General features: G+C 41.4%; 1 protein-coding gene across 29 annotated transcripts in view; it reads left to right on the top strand.

Annotated features, from left to right (window-relative positions):
- Nucleotides 1–12,287, top strand: part of LOC308472756 (dystonin-like) — a 306,554-nt gene that overhangs the window by 83,578 nt on the left and 210,689 nt on the right. For 17 of the 29 annotated variants that reach the window (XM_080997848.1, XM_080997841.1, XM_080997871.1 and 14 more), the window contains 3 exons: nucleotides 3,685–3,774; nucleotides 4,256–4,354; nucleotides 9,198–9,275. In XM_080997848.1, coding sequence (XP_080853974.1) covers nucleotides 3,685–3,774; nucleotides 4,256–4,354; nucleotides 9,198–9,275 — 267 coding nt within the window. The remainder of the gene's footprint in view (nucleotides 1–3,684; nucleotides 3,775–4,255; nucleotides 4,355–9,197; nucleotides 9,276–12,287) is intronic. The other 12 variants (XM_080997842.1, XM_080997873.1, XM_080997863.1 and 9 more) reach the window with 2 other exon arrangements.

Genomic DNA, 12,287 nt, shown 5'->3' with positions numbered 1-12,287 from the left:
TTTGTCCTTGACATCTCAGTTTGAAAGTGAGTGCATGCTGAGTGGGCTTTTCATTTTGTGGTTTTGACATCCAACATGAATGGGCCTCGGGGAGGTCACAGAACCTGGGCAGCTGCTAGGGCCAACTTCCTGGGGCCTGACTTTACTGTGATTGGTCTTTCCTGGTGGTCTCTCTGTTTTTAGTGGCCTGGATCATCCACAGCAGTGTGTGGGGCTGCAAACAGGCTTATAACCTGATGTGGGATTGTGTAGAGGGAGCAGTTTTACCAACTGGTCCCTCCTCCACATAGGTCTATAACATGGGTACACAAACTAAGGCTCGGGGGCTGGATCCGGCCCAGTTGCCTTCTAAATCCGGCCCACGGATGGTCTGGGAATCAGCCTGCTTTTACATGAATAGAATGTGTGCTTTTATTTAAAATGCATCTCTGGGTTAATTGTGGGGCATAGGAATTCGTTCATTATTATTTTTCAAAATATAGTCCGGCCCCCCACAAGGTCTGAGGGACAGTGGACCGGCCCCCTGTTGAAAAAGTTTGCTGACCCCTGGTCTATAATGTATACTGCTTCTTTGATTTCCACACTTGATATGCCCCCTCCCCTTTTAGCTGTCTGCTGAGAGCCTGGGCTAGACTGGTGCTTGTCTTTGGGTATTGATTATTTTAAAAAACAGCTCCTATTGATAAACATCTTTGTTACTTTGGTCTTCAACTATTGCTTAGTGTGTAGTATCTAAAACATCTTCTTTTCACAACCCTCTTTGAATTCTGACAGTTTAGAAGCCAAAATACACACTTGGAGAATACCGCTAAGACCTTTATACCCCACCCCCATCACATAGTTACCTGAACAAATAAACAGCTCCAACTCCAAACTATACACTATTAGGGCAATTAGACAAACAATTCCAAACTATACTTGATAATGTTTCAGTATGCACAGTATAATTATCTGGAAAATAAGATTGCTTTGTAGGAAATTATCAAAATAGGTAGCTGTTTGGTTTGGCTGGATAGATACTGCATATTCATTAGGTTATTATCAGGAGTAATCATTATTCAATGAGATTCAAATTGCCAAGGGGTTTTCACAGTTAATTTAAGATATCCCACTCCTCTTTTTTTTTAAGTAAAAAAAAATGCAAATAGAAAACATATTTTAGCTTGCTGGCCTATAATAAATTGGTTTTAAATGTTATTCACAGCATTTTAATTCAATATAATCTCTAACTCTGAGCCCAATCTGCAATTTCCCCAACCAATAGTACTTAATGCTTTGTCTGGATTAAATTTCAGTGTGTTTTCCTTTTCACAGTCTCCAGATAATGGTTCAGGGTTTCCATTGCCTCCTTAGGATCAGATGAAAATGAGAGAGAGAGGGATTGGTGGGTGGTATGAGTATACAGATGACCCCTTGGCTCCAAAATATAGATGGCCCCAGCCAAAACTGCCTCTGTCAGTTAACCTACGCAGCAAACATAGACAGCATGCCAGCTCTGTGATGCTCCTTCATTCCCTTTTAATTTAACACAGGTATTTTGGGGGGCAGTTCCTTTGAAACACAGCTTCTTCAGGAACCCACATTAAACGTAAACAGAAGGACAAGAAATTAAATAATACTAATTTGCATTTACTGTAAGAGCCCGGTGGTTGAGGGAGCTGTAGAAATTATTGTCAGGGGTAATTAGGGAGCTTGTTCTGATTTATTATCAACACAATCATAATGTACTTCTGATACTATTATTGCCTGTTAAAATGCTAACTCGGTTTGTAACATCGTTTACAACCTCACATAATCATTAAAAGAACACACCTTTGTGCAGAGGTGGTGTGCTTCCAAGCTGTCTTGGGAGATGGTTAGTTCTCTCTATTTTTGGAAACGCACACTTGAGAATCTCCCCTTCCATTCCAAATATGCAGTACAAAAACACATCTTGGCAGATTTGAGCAGCTGCTTTGGAGGGTCCTCCCTACTTTCAACATACATATATCTATTAATGTACACACATTTTAACAATTAAGGCATTTGCTGGCAGATGTCCCCTTTTAATGGGAATGCAGTGAGTAGCAATTTAGGCAATTTTTTAAATATACGTTTCCACACCACCTACGAAGTATAGAGCTATTTATTTTAGATACCACAAATCAGAATATTCAGAGCTACTGTTTATATAATAATAATAATCATTATTCAACCAGATTCATATATGGGTTTCACTTCTGCGGTACACTGGTTACTGATGCATGTTGCGTTAAATGGACCGTGTGTGTTGGATGATTTACAGGGCCATGTTTCAAGGATGTGGTTCCCACTGAATTAGACCAGCCTTCCCCCAACCAGTGTCCTCCAGATGTTTTAGACTTCAGTTTCCATCAGCCCTGGTCAACATGGCCATTTTGGGCATTATATACAGTTCTTTTGTTTCTTAAAAAATGTTTAGAGGTACTCTCATTTTCCTACTCATATTGAAATACTGCTCCTCAATGAGGGCAAACTTAGATTCAAAAAATGTTTAGGGGTATGCGCACCTCTGTGTCCCCCCAGAAAAAAAGCATTGATTTTATCTCTCTCTCTCTCTCTCTCTCTCTCTCTCTCTCTCTCTCTCTCTGTATGTGTGTTTTGTTTTCTCCCATAGCCTTTCATTTTCTTACTCTTAAAGTCTTTGTTGAATAAATTGCCAGATTATGGGGGGTGATGGGGAGATACAGTAGTACCTCAGGCTAAGAACTTAATTCGTTCTGGAGGTCCATTCTTAACCTGAAACTATTCTTAACCTAAGGTACCACTTTAGCTAATGGGGCCTCCCGCCGCCGCTGCGTGATTTCTGTTCTCATCTTGTAACCCTAGGTACCACTGTACTTTTGCTAACTCCCCCCCCCCCCCCCCGTGGACTGGGGTTGAGCTCACTAAGCATTTATGCACTCTGCTGAACAGCCTTATTAATTTATCACTCTCAGGGCCAGTGCAAGCCATACTGCTGGCTGAAACAAAGCCACCATCACATCCCCGTGCATCACCCACATGCACTGACCTCCTCCTCTTCTTCCTTCTCTTCCTCTTCCTGCGCACATGTGCTGAGATTCTCCCTGTAACAATGCCTCATTTTGAGGAAGGAGCCTCTGAAACACAGGTCCCTTCTAGAGTGAGACATTGCAGTTGAGGCTACAGAGCTACTTTGCCATACTGGCAACAGATACATTTTGAGATACATTTTGAAGTTGGAGAGTAGTAATTAGGCTTTTAGATTTTAAAGTTTCACAATTTGCTCCAGTTAAACTTTGAACTCGTTTGGTGAGGCAAAACAAAAAGGCTCTCTTCAAGGTTGCCTTACCCAGAATGCCTTGCTCCAAGACAAGGCCATTTCTCAGAGCAAAGCATCATGGCATGAGTGGGAGTGCTGCTGACCTCATTGCTGCAGTGGCAAAGCAATGGCAGAAGCCCCACCGTGGTAAATAGCAGTGGATTGCCAGGTGAGGGTTCAGAAATTCTCTGCCCTTCCCATTGCAGCACCTGAGACAGAGGTGGCTAAGCCTGAGGCTGCAATCTTTGATGTATTCTTATCAGGGCATAAGCCCCATTTAACTCGATGGAACTTGCTTTGAAGTAAATATGCATAGGTTTCGGCTGCACCTCTGCTTGAAAGAAACAGCATCTTAACTTCTGTATTTCATTTTTCTCCTTTAGGTCCGCAAGCATGTGAATGACCTCTATGAAGACCTGAGAGATGGACATAACTTGATTTCTCTTTTAGAAGTTCTTTCAGGAGACACCCTGGTAAGCTTTCAAATCTTTTTCAACAGCCTTAGGCCTCAATGCGGTTGCAGATTCAACTGACCTTTGCTGTTGGGGTTTCTCTCTTAATTCATTGTTTCCATAACTGGGGGAACTAAGAGCAAGTTTCAGAACTGCCTACTGAACAGTTCTGAATAGCTTAGCAATATTGTTTGCTATTGTAAGACTTCTTATTATGCCCTTTTCTTTTCTATCTTCATGTTTAATAAAAGTAATCTGGCAAATGTTGGATGCTAAATATTATTTTCATTTTTATACCGCAATCTGCAAGTAATAATGGGGGCGGAACGTTCCCACCTGTAATTGTCTAACACTTCCTTCTGGTGTCATTATTTCCTTTTGTCGTGAGCATTACTTCCCTTGCTCGGCACTTGTTCCCTTCATTATATTCTTCTGTTCATATTCTACTCTTCATTTGTGGTCTGTCTTTGCTGTCCTGTCTCCTGTCTGTTATATTCATTAGCCAAGGGAGCGAGATTTTTTGAAGACCTTACGGTTGGTGAGTTCAACAGAAGCATGCGCGTATGAACAGCATGAGGATGAGGAGGATGAGGATAAGGGGGTAGGTGCCGACCCCCATAACTCTACTAATGTAGTATTTGAAGAGTGGTGACTGCTAACTTGGAAGTAACTTGTTAGTTTGGTGCTGTGCAGTAGTTCTATTAGAAAGAATTGATTGGGAAACTGGAATTGTGGGGAATGTGTCTAATGTAGAATAATACTGGCAGTGCTAATGATTTTGGGCAATCCATCAGGACCCTCTGAAATGACTGCAAAAGTTAACAGAAAGCCTTTTGCTGCTGCTGGCGGATTTTCCTTTTTTATCAGTCCGACTCAAAATGGCAGCAATTTAACGTATTTTGTTTCTTTCCTTGCAGCGATAATCATTTATGCTACAACTATGCAGCTAAACGCTCTTAAAGAGGCTCGAACGATGCCACACATTTAGTGAAGCAATTCATAATTGTGTATGGCAACGTGGTTATGTTACATGACTGGCAACCTGATCCGCAGCCCTTTGAAGCTGGAACAATAAATGTTCCATGTCCCAAGGAGCTTTCAATAAAATTGTCAGTAGTTGGGGAGACAACCAATAGAAGGGGAGGAAACAAAGAGAGAGAAATACATCAAGGGGGGAATGTGATCAAATGCAATTAGTCCAAAGCAGTTCAGTTGGTTTTGTGGATTGCTTAACTCATTGGCTGAATATGTAAAACCTTTTCCCAAATAGATGTAGTATAGAAATAGCTGAAAGATAGTTAAATGATGCTTCACTAAGTAAATATGTTCCCTTTTCACAGGATTTATTTTTTATAGCAGCAAAAGCTGAGGTAGCATTTTTAATGATGCCTTTTGTCTTCCAGATGCGAAATAATCTACTTATAAACAGTACGGCAATGCACTAAGTATTGATTTGTACCAAAGGGGTTGCGTCATTTTTACAAGAAACTGGCTTTTTAAAAATTATTATACTAAAGTCAAGGTCCTTTTGAGATCACTTCTGTTCCTAGATGCACAGATATGTGTTGCCCATGTTCCATACCTATGAAACCTTTGGGTATATACCAAGGGTCCGGGGAAAAAAATCTCAAAACCACCCTGGCTTTATTATGCGTTAAGATATTACAAAGGAAATATCTTTGTTCTTTCACTTTCTGAAAAGCTTAGATTTATTTATTTGCCTATTTTATATTCTGCATTCAAACCATTTCCCAAATTCTGTGTGTGTGTGTGTGCGCGTGCGCGCGTTCCATTCATTAGCACTTAAGGCTGCAATCCTATGCTTACCTGAGGCTAAGTCGCATTGAACTCAGCGAAGTTTAATTCTCATACTTTAAAAAGGCACATTTGGGCAGCATCCTTGAAGAAACTACTCCAGAATAGCTTGTTGTAAGGAATGCTGCCTTTGGCAGTGCTTCACTTTCTACGTCCCCAGGATGAATACTTTTGGATAGCACCCCATAATGCTAACCGCATAATGATTTGGTTGATAGGCTTGGATGCTGAGTTTTCTTCTGCTGATGAGAGTGTCTTATGAACAGAATTCTATTCATTGGATGATCCTGGCAGCAGAACGGACAGAGTTGGGTGGGGGCAACAGTTACTGATCCCTCACCTGCAACTCCTTGTGTACCCTGATACTCCAGAGTAGTGGGAGGGAGGGAGGGCTGCAGGGGGAGGGGGTGTTGGTGAAAACTTGCCAGTGGAATTTCCCACTTGATTGAAAACCTTCGATTCGCAAAAGGGATACGTAGGCTCCAAGCCACAGGAATCAATGGAGTTATGCACGTTTGTGCCTTACAGATGTTACGGCTCTCCAGCTACAATGCTCAGTTAATGCAAAGTCCAGAACATGAGCGATATAATGTCATTTCAGTTGGTTTATGCCTTCTGCTGGGCAGCCAGGTCTCAAACTCTTTACTATGCCAGTCGTGCAGGAGTTCCTTTTTAATGCTGTTGCTTCTGGAAGTAGAGGTAAAATCACTATGGGGAGGAACTGTGAGCTTTTCGCATGTGGCCCAGGGTATCTCTCATTATATGAGAGCAAACTGCTTTGAAGCAGCTTCTGCACTTCTGGTATAACATGAGCACTGAGTCCATGAAAATTTGCGATTATGTAGCTGCCTTCCACCAGTGCCATGACAGCACTGAAATTTGGGGGCTTGGGCAAATCTAGGGCCTGCCTCAGCACTTGGTATCATTGGACAGTTGCCAGGGTCCATTGGTGATGCCTTTAACACCCCTTCCCTTTAAACATTTTTAAGAGGAGCACCACATGTCTGGGTGTATTCATTTTCATTTCCCACAATGCCCTTCTAAAACACCATTATGTGGGAAATTAAAACGGCACCTTAACCCATACGTCCATGCTCTGCTTGGCGTGCAGCTGCTGCCTGTCGCCCCCAGATTTTCCTCAGAGCAGCTCCCAAGAGAAGGACATCCCCCACTAAGTAAACTTTTGCTTAGGGCTTCCTCAAGCCTGGATCTGCCCCAGGCAAACCCATAACAGCAGTGAAATGCAAGCTTCACTGCAACTCTCTGACTAAACTGATGGACCATCAGCAGTAGTGGACAGCATGGTGGAACTTGTATGATTTATGTGACCTCTGGTTGTTTGCCTCACTACTGCTTGCTGGGAGGTGGATGAGTAGGGGCAGGTGGTAGCAAGGATGGCATAGAACATGGTACATTTTCACTGTGCCAACCTCGTCTCACCCCTCTCTGCTGCCCTACTATGCTGTCCACTATTGACTACAAACAAGAGACTCCCTAGAAAGGAGGGTTGCTGTTGGCTTATCATTGGTCTTCCATCTTTTTTTCGTTTTTGCTTGGTTTTATCAACAGCGTATGTGTGTCTCCAGACCATTTACTGGGCTGTGGCTTATGGGGGAATGGCTCTCAATACCCAGAGCCATAGGACAGAGTCCAAAGCTCCATGAAAAGGAGGACTGATTGGTTCTTGGTCTTTCTGAAAGGACATGAGAAGCAAATAGCTGGTCCTCTTGAGCTGTGGGTATTGGGGAGCAACTGCCAGTGCTCAGTAGCAGGGAGAGGAGCTTGTTATTGCCTTGGGTAGAAAGCAGCTTGAGGGCTCTTGCAGTCATATATGCAGATAAGTCCTTGTTTTCTTGGCTGAGGAAATACTCATTGCTGAGCTGTAGAAGTTGCTGTGGTGTAGCATGCTTCAGTCCATTACTGCAAAGGTTTGTGGAAAATCTAAAGTCAGGAAGAAGGGCATTATATTTTTTTGGATTATACAGTCACATAAATGTTTACTTCCCTCCACCCCATAGCTGTTCCTTGATAGCTAGCGAATGATGCCTTTTCTGGTGTAATTCTTCCGCTTTGTGATTTTACACTAACTGCTTGCCTTCTGCCATATTATCATCAATCTGCTATATATAATTTGTTTTCCTTGGTAACTTGTGTAGCTTTATCCATGCATGTTGCGTTTTGTAAGCATTTCTAAGGAATAGGTTGTAATTTTCTGAGATAACCCTTGAAATTCTACTAAAAAAGAGAGAAAAGGATGGGGATCATTTTTAAAGAACTTACTCCAGTATGTACTTGCTGCTAATATAGACAGTATGCAGATTGTATACCTTTCTTGAAAAATCGATGTGCTTTTCTAGTTCTGATGCAACACTTTTTTTACATGAATATTTCCTAGAAACTGGCCATGTGGACCACTTCACGCATCATGTATGTTTTAAGTGTACACCTAAAAATGCAAAATGTGAATGTGGCAAAACATGTGTTTACAGATCAAACTGGTACACTTGTCAGCCGCATTGGATCAAATTCTGCATAATGTGTGAAATGATTCTTAGGCTTTACCCTGTACGTTACGTAGAGGAAAAATAAATAATAGGATGCATTGCAAATAAAAATACATGGTATATTCTACTGGTGCTTAGTAAAATGCACTCTATTAACCAAGAATGTGCCCCTTGCTACATTCCTGGTGCATCCTAACAAGCACTACTGTTCCATTTGGACAATTGCTCACAAAAGGGTGTGATCCATAGATGTATGTTACAGTTGAAATCACTTGCTATATTCTGATGCTAGCCTTTAGGGCTAGCTTTTATTCCTCCAGTTATTGCTGCGCTCCCAACTCCCATCAGCCTGAGCCAGTGCAGCAAGTGGTCTGGGATGATAGGAGTTGCAGTACAGCACAGCAACAACTGGAAGTTAGTCACTCATGTTCTAAAACCTTGTCAAAGAACACTGGTGAGAATGTGGATGGTGGGCACATGTCATCTGGATCCTAATTTGTGCTTTTTAACAGCTAATAGAAGGCATGCATCCAGCCCAAGTGAAGCATTGTTAAGGACCATTGATTTCCATGGGAAAGAAGTTTAACTCTCCTGTTGTCATTAAGGGGCCTTTACAGTGCTTCACTTCGGCTAAACTGTGCCCAAAAGTAGATCACACCTGCTCCACAAGGTAAGTTTTACAGCAGCATTGTGATGTTATCTTCTAAATAAATAGCCCTCCATATGCATCCCACAACATCCCCAAGTATGCTCCGTAGGGTTGGGTGATCATATTTAGAGGGATGCAATGAAGAAGGGCTTAGAACCCTCCATTGCGCAAGTGGAAATCCTTGTGCTGATGAGATGTTCACATATGGGTTCTACATTAAAGCCTAATTTATTGTGTCCAAATGAATAAAAAGAGACTACAGGGGTGAAGACAGGGCCTCTTTAACATTTAAAGCAGTGTGGTTTTATCCAGAGTCATTAGGTTTTAAATAAACCTTTTCACATACCCCCCAAATATTCTGACATGAATGTTTTAGAACTTTTTAAAAATGTCGATCATTCTAAAGGAGTATTACTTGCCTTGTAAGTCACATTTGTTGTATAGAAAGCCTCACAGTCTTCATTTTCTGTTTTTAGCCCAGAGAGAAAGGTCGGATGCGTTTTCACAGACTGCAGAATGTACAAATTGCACTTGATTATTTGAAAAGACGGCAGGTAAGATACCACAATTAACTACCCTAGTTAAAAGTTAGAAAGGTGGGATAGCTCAGTCGGTAGAGCATGAGACTTTTAATGTCAGTGTAGTGGGTTTGTGCCTCACATTGGGTAAAAAGATTCCTGCATTGTAGGGGGTTGGACTAGATGACCCTTGTGGGCCCTTTCAACTCTCTATGGAAACATACTAATTATTGACAAAGGAAAAATTACAGTTTGTATTTTTATGCTGTTTGTTGATTTTTTTAAAAAAGAAGTTTTCTTAGCCATGTTATTTGGACTGAACCAGAGAAGTGGGGTTGATTGATACCCTCATTGGCAGATCCTAAGAAATAGAAGAGTATATATCTTTAAAAAAAAATAATCTCATGAACTACAGTATTCATCTCTCCAAGTCAACAGATACACTCACCTTGTTTTCCAATTTCCCCCCCTCTGCCGAAGCAAAAGAAAATCAAAACTGCTAATGTTCCTGAATTGCATGTCCCCTGGGGACGAAAGAGAGAAAGTGTATCAGAACACCAGCATTCTGATTGATTTAGCATACTTGTGCCCATCAGATCTCGAGGCAGAAAGATGAGACATGTCCATGCATCATTCCCAGTGGATTGCACCATTTGTGCTAGAACACAGCCTACAGACGAGTCTTGTTATGTATTCATTTCATCCACATCTTTCCCCATTGCAACCCATCACTACCTGTGCTCTGGCAGCTCTGATAGGGACCGAGGAAGGTCAAAACCAGATGGAATAAATGGGCCAGCAATAGGGACTGCTAAGGGAGCTGGGCCTGTTTAGCCTGGAGAAGAGGAGGTTAAGGGGTGATATGATAGCCATGTTCAAATATATAAAAGGATGTCACATAGAGGAGGGAGAAAGGTTGTTTTCTGCTGCTCCAGAGAAGCGGACACGGAGCAATGGATCCAAACTACAAGAAAGAAGATTCCACCTAAACATTAGGAAGAACTTCCTGACAGTAAGAGCTGTTCGACAGTGGAATTTGCTGCCAAGGAGTGTGGTGGAGTCTCCTTCTTTGGAGGTCTTTAAGCAGAGGCTTGACAACCATATGTCAGGAGTGCTCTGATGGTGTTTCCTGCTTGGCAGGGGGTTGGACTCAATGGCCCTTGTGGTCTCTTCCAACTCTATGATTCTATGATTCCAGTAATGTAAACAGTTATGATCTGGGTCCTGCGTTTGTGATATAGACGATTTAAGCAGCTGCATTCTTACATGTTAGGGCTACATCTAGGGAGGCTTGAGGAATTCATTATTGGCAAAACAATGTGAGCTGACCTGATTGGCATCTCCCAGACTAATGTGTGCATCAGAATGGAGTTCTTGCTTTGATTTTTCACTATAAGTTTTATTCTGTGGCTCTCAGCTCAAAATATGCACCAAAAAATTTGTGGGGGGAAACATATTTTAAAATAAATTACTTTTATGAATCTGTAATTTGTGAAAAAATAATATTTAATGTTTCAGTGAATTTTCATGCAGTATTTTTTTAAATCTGCAGATTAATGTAGAATTGGGATAGAATGGATTTATGAATGAATACATACATTAATTGACACAGCTTGCTATAAACTGATCCATCAACCCGTAGCTAGCATCTCATCTTATTTTGGCTACAAAAAAATTGGATACACAATTTGTTGGTTACCTGCTCCAAATGTGCTTTTTCCTCTGGTTCTGCTGCTCCCACTCTGCTATGAATCTAGAACAGTCGTGAGGAACCTGTAGCCCTCCAGGTGTTACTGAACTTCAGCTCCCATCATCCCTAACAGTCTTAGCTCATGGGCAGGGATGATGGGCGTCGTAGCAACATCTGGAGGACCAAAAGTTCCTCAAACCTACCCTAGAAAACTTTGGTTTCAGCTTGTGATTTCTCTAGAGCAAGATAAACCACAAGCCAGGGTTTGATGTACTACTAAGTCAAACCATGGCTTAACTCAAGCATCCCCAAACTTGGCCCGCCAGCTGTTTTGGGACTACAGTTCCCATCATCCCTGACCACTGGTCCTGTTCGCTAGGGATGATGGGAGTTGTAGTCCCAAAACATCTTGAGGGCCTAGTATGGGGATGCTTGAGCCTTAACTCATAACAGTACAGCAGCAGCAGGACTGGAGGAGGAGCGAAGAGGCCACAGTCTTCTTTTCAGGACCCACATGTTTGTGCTAAGTAATTGTTTGGCTTTTAAAAATTTGCTTAAATCGTATCCATACCTTTATAGACCTATTAATTTCCAGGGACCTTTGAGGTTTTCTCTTCTCTTCATTTCATGTACTGCAGCATTGCTCCCCTTTTATTTAGGTAGAAAACCGCATAGCAAAATATATTATGCAATTTTGTTAGAAAAGAACAACTTCTTTTACATCTTGGAGAGTTATAATTAGGCTTTCCATCTTTCTTAATTGCTTTAAGTGTAGAGTATATTTCTTGTGAAATGTAGTTTTAACAGGTCGGAAAACAACAGGATGCTTAAGTTTAATTGGCTGCTAAACAATATCCCCAAATACGTTTTTATCAGGATAAGCACCACATACCTCTCTTTAATCAGAGTATTCTTATTCCAACTTAATAAGCAAATAATTGTGTGACAGCAGCATTATAATAGGGCTTCCAAAATACATCGAAAGTATTGCATAAATTAGGAGATATAGAAGTCGCAAATACAACTGAAGTTTATTCCAAAACTGCAGGACTATAATATTGTTAAATAGTCAGTGTGTGTGCTGTTTTTTGAATAGTTGAAGAGCTGTTAGGATAATAAAAATATTACTGCTGGTGCTGGTGCTACTAATGTAAATATTAATGCAATTTGCTTTCTTTTGTTTTAATTGGCCAGGCTCTCCCTTACAGGCTTTTTTATGCAGCTAAACTCTTCTCAGTATAGAGTAGGGGAAGTAGCTGTAGCCCAGGAAAGCCTAATGTGATGTGATCCTGGACAGAATCCAAGATCCTCCATGTTTTCTCTTTGCTATTTCTCCATGCTTTTGTGTTAGGAAGACT

The sequence above is a fragment of the Podarcis pityusensis genome, assembly GCF_964106645.2.
Source record: "Podarcis pityusensis genome assembly, chromosome: 3".
Classification (NCBI taxonomy): domain Eukaryota; kingdom Metazoa; phylum Chordata; class Lepidosauria; order Squamata; family Lacertidae; genus Podarcis; species Podarcis pityusensis.
Note: the sequence above shows the minus strand (reverse complement) of the source record. Positions and strands in the feature narration are given on the sequence as shown.